An 11,763-nucleotide genomic window follows, 5' to 3' on the forward strand; every position below is an offset into this window, starting at 1 on the left:
TATGTATAATAATTTTTTTTTTTTGTTTTCGCTCTACAATCACGTTAATATTCGTTTCGTTGGATTCTTGGAAATAGTTTCGTCTGTTTGTACATCGTAACAATATTTACAAGAAAATTTACAAATTACAAGTTAAGATGTTACACTATCTAGCCGATATTGGTTAGTCTTCTTAAAATGTACGGATAGGAAGTTAAAATTTCAAAGTCGAAAATGCTCTCTAAAAACTAATGATGTCTGTTATTCACCGATAAGCGATATGTCCGTCTAGTGGTGTCTGTGTGTGTGTGTGTGTGTGTACGTGTGTCGTTTTTTTTCCCCCTCGACCCTGTGTGTATCATATAGCCTCCCTGTTTTGCTTTGATATAAAATTGCTCAGCCACCCTGTAAACGTCCCCGCGTGCGTATACTATTGCCTCTTTTTTTTTTTTTGTATTTCCCGAACGATTAGGTGAATTAACCCAGAGCACATTATTTTTGCCGTGAAATCGAAGGAAAAAACACCTTTTGAAAATACTCTGTCACAGGTTGTCGATACCTTGATGACGCCGTATACGAGAGGAGATGCGCTCGATTCAATCGACGAGGATCGATCTTTTCGTGTTAGGATAGCTACGTTAAAAGTAGTAGTATCGGAGACGCGAAAAGAGTTATAGCTGTTCGGTTGTTCTTTATGTATATACTATAACATGTCGTTATCTTGTACGAGAGAAAATTAAATCACGGTTTCTCATTTCGTATCTCGCTGAAAACAACAATTTTCCTTTAAACGCGTTTTCTTCTTTAACCCTTAGAGCACGGAACAGCGCGAAGACGAGCACTTGCTGTGTTTCGTAGTCGTTTAGTAGTAGCAAACACTTTTCACCAAAGATACGAAACATAGTGGAACGTATTGTGTCGGTGAAACGAAACAACGATCAAGCGGTTGATCTATTATTATTCAAAAATTATAGGAAAAATGAATAGGAAGTTACACAGGTTATCGATTTTTTCTCGAGCTTGTTGAGATATACGTACATATACACTCATAGGCTGCAACGAATACAGTATTCTATTTAGGCGGATATTTACGAATACGCCTGTGAAACTGCAACCACGAGAGTTCTGGTGTGCGTACACATCCGCCTATAGTACTCTAAGGGTTACCGTGAATTTCCAAACTAATTCTTACGCTCGGCAACGAGACTTGTCGTAATTGCGACAACGTTTTTTATTAGCTTGATTATTACAACTACAATAGATACTCCTCGTAGCGAAATAACGTATAGCCAATTGTTTTCTCTAAAAATTGTACATTAGTTCGTAGTGTGTCAACCGAACGACTACGTCAATAGATGCTGAAAAAACACCACCATGTGCTTCGATATGTATTATTCACTTCCTTAACATATTCGTCCACCTTTAACGATAAAACGTTATCAATTTTTCTTCCTTCTTTCTTTCCTTTTTTCTTTTGCACTGGTTTCGTTTATACTCTTATCAAACTGAATTATTTCAATCGCTCAGCTCCGACGAAAACTCGCGCGCAGGAATTTTGATATTTTCCCTGCGACCGTTTCTTCTTCTTCTTCTTCTTCTTCTTCCTCTTCCGTCATGCTCTGCAATTGATGTGGGGCGGGAAAAAGGAAAAAAGGGTGAATCGAAGGGGGGAGGATCCGATTTCGATTCAAGAAAGCGATTGTCAATCGCGAATATGATGATTATCAGAATATTAGAATTCGCCTGAAATCCTCCGGAGTCGATGGATTTCGCTTCCGTGAACACATAGCCCCTCGACATTTTCGCCGGAGCCTTACATCTCGTAACACTATTTGCCATTCGACGAGAGCAACGGACTGGCGGCGTTTGAGTATCCTTGGCTGCAGGTGGGCAACATAAATGGATTCATGTTGAACGGTGAACCGACCACCTCTCCTAGTCCTGTAACATACCCACTGTCGGTTATACGTTAGTGTCATTCGGTTTTAACATTGTGATTGTACGGTAATTAGTGAATTAGTGATTGAAGAATTTTGGCTCTCAACTTGCTTGCGTTACCTACACCTATTTTCTCCCTCGTTAACTACATTTTGAGACGAATGTGGAATAGATTTGAAAATGGTAGAAAATTTTAATTAGATTTTATTAGATTTAAATTGTAATTATGAATATACAGGGTGGGCCACGTGTACAACAGGCCACCTAATTATCTTGTTTAGCTATGGTGTATTTTATAGGTAATTTAAATGGCTTCAAAGGATCAAATTTTTTTACAAATGTCATTTTTTTCTGCTTTCTTTTTCAAATTTGCCTACTTTTTTATATTTTATTTAAATATGTATGACAGTATGACCTTAAAATGACCACGAACTCTGAAATTTTAAATCAAATGTGAAATTTTCTTTCTCTTTCTGCCATTTCTTTGACCAAAAAATTTTCCTTCCATCTTATTCACCTTTTGAAACCATCGAAATTATATATAAAAATTATAGCTAAAAAAGACAATTAGTCGACCTGTTTTACGTGGTCCACTTTGCATAATTAAATTACGAATTGAAATTACATTGAATTATATTTATTTCTATTTCTTTTGCAGTTCAATTATTTAAAAAAGAATTAGATTCAGGATGTGAGATTTATATAACATTTGCATAATCTATAAAATCATACAAGCAAGGGTTTTCTACGAATCACTAATTCATACAAAACAATTTCAGGCATCGCACAACAGATGGGAAAAATTTTCAAGGGTGATGCTTCACGATAAAATAAAACAGAAATCAAGAGTAACAAAATTACTATCGAAGCTTTGCATTCCAGTCATAAACGTTTAAATAATTACTACAAATATTCCCAAAAACTATCAATTTCTTGTTAAGTCGCCAAGCCTAAGATAGATCGATAAATTATGCTATGCTCATGGTGAAAAACTGTGACACAACATTTGCCACAGCTTTTACGAAGCAAAATTGACGATAATTGAAACTTCATCTGACCTCCTTTATAGAGGCCGATTTAAAACGAACGGTTCGTTTTCAAGAATTATTAAAGAGACTTATAAAATGTTTATAACGAAGAATTCAAATTCGCAATTTTGTTACCATTGTTTCTTATTTTTTTTTCGTCGCATAGAATCACCCATTAAAATTTTTTCCAGCTGTTGCTGAACAACTTAAACAGATGGGGAGGCAATCGAACTCTGTTGTCCTGTTAATTTGTTTAAATTTTGTTATTAACTTCGTGCATGCTGTAATTATAACTTATGTACTGTAGGGATATTAATGAATCTGAGTAGTTTCAAATCGAACACTGGTGTGCATTAGGTGATAAAGAGTGTACCTAAGTATTCGAAACGTCGTTCAGACACGTGCCAACAAAACGACCACTTTAACGATACTAACGTTCTTGTCGGCTAAGTGATTCTCTTGATAATTGGTAGCAACGAACGTTATTGTACTATTCCTCTTCGAAAATGTATTTTTAAATCACTAGTATAAAAAAGCTGCGTGAATTTATTTGCGTCTTCCGGCAGTTAGAAAGTTTTCTTTTGCAATATAATTACTAACGCCATTCTTATCAATATTACTAACTTTTATGAATTATTATTAGCGACATTTTGCTCGAATTTTATCAATTTCAGCTATACAAATAATTGAACAGTTATGTAAAGTAGAATATTTTATTTAAAAAAATATTTGTTTAGAAATTTTTCTGGTTTCTAAAGTGGAATGTAATTCTTACGTTTGTTAATTTACATGAACTGAAAAACGTTCTTTCTGTAATTAATTTGATTTGCTTAAAGAATACGTTTTTCCTTTGCTGTCTTGAAATTTTAGCAACTCCAAGTTTTCCTTGTCTCATTACTACAAATTTAACAATTTCGAAGGGAAAATACCATCTCTACACTTCTCCTATCGCCTACTTTTTAGCAAAATTTTGAATAAAATTGCAAAGTACGCAATCCAACATTACTCTTGTATGTTCCAAAAATTCCAATCGTCAGGCACGTTACTTAAAAAACCGATCGCCGTTATCCGATCGCGAAACGGTATTAACGGTCCAAAACAAACGACCCGAATAGGTACACAATGTCACATAGTATCTAGGTACAATAACACACCATGTGAGCAAAAAAAAAAAAAAGAAAAAGAAGGCAAAGAAAAAAAAAACAGCGATATTGAATTAATCCAGGAAACAGGACGGGGATTATCAACGATTCAAAAATGAACGTGTGTGTACATACATCCTCGAGTCTCATCTCTCGTGCATATTTCTCATAATTCTTTAATCGCAGTGCATAGGGTGGTTGTAATGGTGATGATGGTGGTTGTGATGGTGGACGGTTAGCGGTTACTGGGCGGCTGTGGCGAGGTGGTGCTGTGTGGACCAGTGCGGTGGGACTGAGGTGGTCGGTGGTCGTACTACGGGGGCGAACGCACTCCCGTCCCCGGACGTATAGAAAATGCCATACTGTTCGTGCGCTAAAACGAAAATTTCACATAAGGAAAAATCATAACTGCGTGCGCCACAACCAACTGTACCATTCGACGTAAAAAGCGCATGCGTGCTCGGGAGTCCACGTGTACAGTGATTTACATACAACATGCGTATCGGAATCACAACCCGAAAGTGTTTATCACATTTTCGCCAATTTCTTTCTCGAAACCTTTTTCACAGATTCTAACGCAGAAAGTTTCATTTCTAATCGTTCGCGACGGTATTTGCGAAGGTAGATTTATCATTTTTGCGAGTGAAGGGATCTCCCGTTTTCCTAACAATTTCCTCCAATTTTGCGGAAAGTTTCGTTTTCTCGAATAAATATGTCTCGTCGAAGGTAATTGTTTATAATTTCTCAAGTATCGTCTGTCTTCTTGTAAATAATTTTTTGAGTAAATTTTTCGTTTCAAAAATTCAGCAGCAAGGTTGGAATGATATAAGTTTTATAATTTTAAACGTATCAAGTACTATATACGAAACCTAACTACACCTAGTATACTAGATTCATGAAAATGTACTTACATCGATAACGACATAAATAAAACAGTTTATTACTGGCGACGGTCGACAAATTTTACTCAATTATTGCGATAACAGCGAAGCGGAAGTGTCATATGTAAATTTGATTAAAAATCTTCATTTCATTCGACCGAAGTCAAACGTTCACTATTGTCAGAATTTTACTACCGACAAATTTTTAAATAATTAAAATCGCGGAGTAGTGTGAACAGGTTTAAGTTAACCCTCGGACAGCGTACGGTGCGATATTGACACCCGGTGGGTCAAATATGACCCAATACCAAAATCTTTCTCATACTCGAAGCGAAACCACATTTTTTCACTTTACCAGTCGTTATATCGTTCAAAATTATAAACATATTACTAATGTAAGGATAGGAGAAGTCGTGAAAATTACGTCGTTTCGAATGTCGGGTCGAAACAAGCGAGGTCCAAAAGCCGGGTCAAAGGTGACCCGGCGTCCGCCGTCCGAAGGTTAACAGAATCGAGAGATACAGAGATAAAGGTGACAATAGTAAAAAAAAAAAAAGAAATACTTACGCGACGTATAAAGGGTTGGACTACCGGTGTACGGGTTGGCCACTGAGTAACTTCCGTTTGTGCTGTGACTGTGAGGTGTGCTGGCTGAACTTCCACAATAACCCCCGCCTGTTACGACTCCACGTGGACTCGCGCTACTGCTTTGCCTATAAGCGTCGGCACTACCACCGACGCTTCCACCGACGCTACCACCACCGCCGCCTCCGCCACCAGCACCAGCTCCTGTCGTCACGGAATTACCGTCTAGAAATAGAAACCTGCCCGTCAGACGAACTCGTCAGTATTTCATCATTCTGTTCGTAATGTGTTGCCTAGTGCACCGAAACGAGAAAGTGTTGACTCGGGTAACTGTGTCTTTTTTTTTTTCTCAAGTCAAATGTCGCTATTAACGTGAGAGATGCGAGGTGATAAGCGACGACTTGATTATGCAGTTTCTGTTATATCGAGATGCTGGTCGGAAACGGAACGAAATGAATATCTGTATACGGTAAACTTTCTGTATCGCGATTCCTCGTGCAACGCGCTAAATAATTCCCGGCATTTAAAAATTAAATCTGTTTTAGTTCAGCATTACACTGTTTTCTTCATCGCTATCGACTTCTTCTGTTTCGTAATTGTTTCTGTTTTTTGTTGATCGTTTCTTTGTTACATACATTAATATGTTTCTTTTTTTTTTAACCAACAGCGTATATGTGTCACTATTTTCAAAAAACTGTAGGCGGTAATAGGCAGTAAAAGTTGGCATGACAATAATCATTCCAAACGTGATACTTTGGATTATTCGCGTTATACGAGAGTCTACTGAAATATCTATTTATGTATTATAGGTATATCAGGTAAGTGCATATGAAACGTTTTTTGAAATATATTTTTTCAAAAGATAATGGATTTAATCGAAGTAATTTTTATGCGATTCTAAGTCGTTTATTTTTCAATTGAAAACTTCTCTGAATGCTACTATCACAGTGTCTTCATTTCAAAATAATTTATTTATCAAAGAAATTGCTCTTTCACCGTTATTCGTCCTTTGAAACCATCGAAATCACGTGTAAAAATTGTCTCGTAGAAATTGTCACCCTGTATACGTAACGAGAATGAAACGAGAGATCAGCGAAGATACTTATGGCGACGTATTAAATGATCGTGCTCATTAAAAAATTTCATCGCTTCGAATATGTTGTCGGGTGTAGTTATCTGAAATAATATTGTCCTACGTGATAGGTATTATTTGTAATTAATGTGATACGATATTTCCCAGGGCGGTCGTTTCGCATTTGTAATTGTACTAACGAATGGTGTTATCGTATGGACTATAAAATATCCTTTTAATACTTACCGTCCGTCCATTTTGCCGTGCTTCCGTTTTCCTGTACTGTCACCGCTAGTTGTCCTGTATACGAATTGAACGCCGCTGCTGAGCTAGAGGTCGGCGGTGCAGGCGGATGTCCTGATCCTGGACTCCTCGGTGCTCCTGTTATCCCAGCGTTTCCGCTTCTAGGCATACTGTATAAGGCTTCCGCTAGATCTGCCGCCCTTTTTAGTATTATTTCCTTCGGTAATTTTTCGGGATCGCCGGGATGTCGGGGGATAAGTTTTTGTAACCTTTGGAAGCCGTAGTCGATCGTGGGTTCATTTAGTGCTGGAAAATTTTTGAGAGATAGGTTCAGTTCTGGTGTATTAATTTTATTATTTAAATATCGGTTGGAATATCGGAATAGACGGAATCCTTATTCTAACGATCGAGATAAAAGTTTATTCGTGTTGAATAGGTAACCTGAAGCAGTAACAAACATTTCTGGAATATGGTTTTCGTAATATACCTAATCAAGATTATATCGAGTTTTCTAAATGGAACGTTAGAGGAAATGTTAACCCTTTAACTGCATATATGCGTCGTGAAAATTTCTTTACACTGCGCTGTTGGCGACTTTTGGCACATTTTCGCTTTAATTTGATTCTTAATTTTTGCCCTTTGCAGACTTTCATCTTGATTTAATAAAATGCTAAATTTTGAAATTTTGAAATGCCGAAACAAAAGATTTTGCGGCCGCGATTGAACACCTATTTAACGTCTGCCATGCGCGTTACGTACCAAAACCGCCCGCAGCGAAAGGGTTAAACGTAAATCTAGCCAATGTGGAGTGTAATGCTTTTATTCAAATAATATCGAATTCGCAGCAGTGAAAATAAGAGTAGTTTATTTTATTAAGAGTTTTAATAAAAATTGTGCAGTGTAAAATCTGTAGGTCAATTCATTACTATGCAAATAAGTGTTTTCCTTTAATCATTCTTTCAAAAGTTATAAGTATTCGAATTTCGAAGTTAAATAACTAGATTAATTAATTCGAGATGAACTGAAAGTAAAAGTTAATTTATGAAATGCTCCAAGTGTTAAACTTCGATGTGTAATATTGGGAAACAACATTTATGGATTATCCACGTGACACATGTGTCTCCTATTCGTTCTTATTTCTCATCTTTCGTAATCAGTTACTCAAACTTTAAACTACGTAGTATAATTATACTCACAAACATAAACGAATCTACCAGGTGCTCCTTTACAAAATTGTTTACTTTTGTAGGAGAGTGTGACTTCAACGACACCCGGTATCTGTCGTGGTGGTGTTTGCACTCTAATTGCATTTGGTGTAATTAGCTGCAAAAACAAGATACAAAATTTATAAGGATATGTACTACACGCGTTACACAAAGTACAGTACATTCTCTACAAGAGTCAGTAAGTTTGGATTCTACAAGTGACAGTATAGATGGTCCTCCGCCTAGGTCTGCGTCATTGCTGCGCCTATGTTATCTCGCTCGCAGTCTGTCAAGCGTGTAACGCTACACCAGTCGGTTTCCTTTACGAAATTTCACGGCTCGACAAATCATAATAGAAAAATATAATTTCTTTAATTTTACTTTTTTTCATCTGAAATTTTTTTTAACATGTTGGTGAGATTTTTCTGATGAAAATGATGTCAAACGCGATATAATTTGAACAACATTTACTTATTCACTGTCACGCCAAACAGTGAACGTGTTAATAAGTAAATGTTGTTCAAATTATTCTAAACATTTGAGGCACTCCAGTCACTGATGACCACCATGGCCATATCGAGGAAACAATCTAATGTTAATACTTATTGAGTGATTAATTTAATTTCATAATATATCGCTTTGGATGAATTACAAAAACAAATTGCTAGGAAATTACATTAAATAACTGTACACACTATCCGTCGAATGTAGAGGGAGAGCCACCGTTTGGTTGCCAATTGTTTATCACATAGAGTCGGCCTACCTCCACGTAAAAAAAAAAAATGTAGGGTCGATAGCAGCAGAAAAGCTGCTAAACAATTCGAATTAAATGTAACGATAGAAATTATTGCAACAATGCGTCATGCAATTGAAAAATTGAAAGAATCAAAAGAAAAAACGCGAATTCGTATCTTTTTCGATTCTAGAATATAAGAAAATTTGAATAAAATACGCGATGAGAATTGGGGAGAAGTATAAGTTAAACGCGTAAAAATATTCAATAATAAACGAGCTAGGGACGAAGCTATTATTTCAATACGCGATGCACTGACTCTAGTATTTACTAATATTTAAAAATTCTCGTATAAATTTCGAAAATAGATTATTAATTACGGTAAACTACTGAGACGGATTAATTTAGGGTGGGCAAAGTGCACTCGTTCCAAATCAGCTCACAATATACAATAATAAATCAACTAACTACTTAACGTGAAATTCATGCAAATTCCTTGGATGGTAAATTATTAGTAAACAAAATTCAATATCAGAGAAAATATATGAAAAATTTAAAATTAATTTCAATTGCTGGAAGAAAAGTACATATTGATTGTTATGCCCTAACGAAAAAGCAACCACTCAAAGTCATTTCAATATCCTATTCGACAAGTCTGAAGAACAACGATGACTAAAATTCAAATGTTTATTTCCCTAAACCATCAAAATAATTTCGAAATATTTTATTCGAAGCGGAGTATTCCAAGTCAGTATCGATAATTGAAGAAATTATTTGATTGTATTTAAAAGAACCGAAAGGAGAATATTTAAAGTCTGATATTAAATGTCTAGCAAGTACCAGTAATTGGTAAAATGATTTATATTTGTTTTAAAAGGAAAATTTCTAATAGGTATTAGTTAAAATGAATTGTTATTCAGTCTACTGTATTGAAATTCTAATTGATTCTAATGTATACAAGTGTTACAAGAAGGCTGAGTGTGTACAGGGTGGACACTGACTCTAGTATTTACTAAAATTCAAAAATTCTCGTATAAATTCCGAAAATAGATTATTAATTACGGTAAACTACTGAGACGGTTTAATTAAGGGTGGGCATGGTGCTGCTTTAGTTTGAAATGATTTATAAACACATAATTAACAGAGGAAAAACCGTGAAACGGCAAAACGTCTACATTCTAATTGTTATAACATGTAAACAGAACTTTAAATTTAGTGTAAACAGAAAAAATATATAATACAATTTATTTCACGGTATTGCAACAAATAAACGTTGAATCAATATTTAATTCGTATAAAAACAATTATTTAACGTAATAATTTTACCTTCACTATGGCTATTTTTAATCTACGACCACAGGTCAACCTGATTTCTAATCCTTACGAACTTTAAATTCAGTCTAAACTGAGAAAATATATAATACAATTTATTTCACGGTATTGCAACAAACAAACGTTGAATAGATTCTTAATTCGTATAGAAACATTTATTTAAAATAATAATTTCACCTTCACTATGGCTATTTTAAATTTACGACCAAGGGTCAACCTGATTTTTAATCCTCCGAACTTGATTTCACAACGAGAAAGTAATAAGATCGTTGAAACGTACTTATTTGTCAAAGAAACTTGCAAAAATGTATAAATAATAATATGTAATGTTTTAACAAATTTTTGGAAGTATAAATTAATAATAAAATTGTGAAAATTAATAAATTATACGTTATTATAACATTAATAGAATTATGACTAAACCGAAGTTCGAAGTCGAGTATTTAAAGTCTGATATTACGTGCCTAGCGAGTGCCGGTAATTGTTAAAATTTGTTTAATAATTAGTAATAGAAATTCTAATTGATTCTAATGTATACAAGTGTTACAAGAAGGCTGAGTGTGTACAGGGTGGACATAGACTAGCTAGTAGCCCCCGACCACTCTATTCACATCTCAGAACCTTCAGGTCAAAATACGCCGCGAAGTGTCTAGGGCCCAGTATAAAGGGTAAATGATTTCGCGGGACATCGGCGGGTCCTTATATACCTGCGGTACCCTCTCCCCAAAGTCATTAGCAAAATCGTCGGTTAGGTCAGGCGGGAAATTTTCGCGGGAGATTTTCGCGGGAGATTTCCGATATCGTAACACGGTATAATTTATCAATTTTCACAATTTTATTAAAAATTTATACTTCCGACAATTTGTTATAACATTGCATATAACAATTTATACGTTTTTACAATATTCTTCAATGGAAACATAGGTTTTAGCGTTCTCGTTACTTACTCGTGGTTAAATTAATTTCGTAGGGATTAAAAATCAGGTTGACCTGTGGTCGTAGATTAAAAATAACCATAGTACAGCTAAATTTATCGTGTTAAATAATTCTTCTTACACGAATGAAAAATGTATTCAACGTTTGCTTGTTACAATACCATGAAATAAATTATATTACACATTTTCTCTATTCACACTGAATTTAAAGATTATAACGATTAAAAATCAAGTTGACCTGTGGTCATTTATCAAGAATAATCATAATAAAGCTGAAATTATTGTGTTAAATAATTTTTTTAATACGAATTAGGAATTTATTCAACGTTTGCTTGTTACAATACCATGAAATAAATTATATTATACGTTTTCTATATTTACACTAAATTTATCGTTCTATTCTAACAAGCAAACGTTGAATAAATTCCTAATTCGTATTAAAAAAATTATTTAACACAATAATTTCAGCTTTATTATGATTATTCTTGATAAATGACCACAGGTCAACTTGATTTTTAATCGTTATAATCTTTAAATTCAGTGTGAATAGAGAAAATGTGTAATATAATTCATTTCACGACACTAAAACAAACAAACGTTGAATACATACAAATGTAACGATAGAAATTATTGCAATAATGCGTAATGCAATTGAAAAATTGAAAGAATCAAAAGAAAAAACGCGAATTC

General features: G+C 34.8%; 1 protein-coding gene across 1 annotated transcript in view; it reads right to left on the bottom strand.

The window, feature by feature from the left end:
- Positions 1 to 1,807: 1,807 nt before the first annotated feature.
- Positions 1,808 to 11,763, bottom strand: part of LOC108574421 (transcription factor collier) — a 123,936-nt gene continuing 113,980 nt past the window's right edge. Inside the window, exons 10-13 of the mRNA XM_017937007.1 lie at positions 8,065 to 8,191; positions 6,872 to 7,174; positions 5,536 to 5,778; positions 1,808 to 1,920 (exon numbers count right to left, since the gene is read on the bottom strand). Of these exons, the coding sequence (XP_017792496.1) occupies positions 1,808 to 1,920; positions 5,536 to 5,778; positions 6,872 to 7,174; positions 8,065 to 8,191 (786 nt within the window). The remainder of the gene's footprint in view (positions 1,921 to 5,535; positions 5,779 to 6,871; positions 7,175 to 8,064; positions 8,192 to 11,763) is intronic.

This window comes from Habropoda laboriosa, unplaced genomic scaffold (assembly GCF_001263275.1).
Source record: "Habropoda laboriosa isolate 0110345459 unplaced genomic scaffold, ASM126327v1 scaffold214, whole genome shotgun sequence".
NCBI lineage: Eukaryota > Metazoa > Arthropoda > Insecta > Hymenoptera > Apidae > Habropoda > Habropoda laboriosa.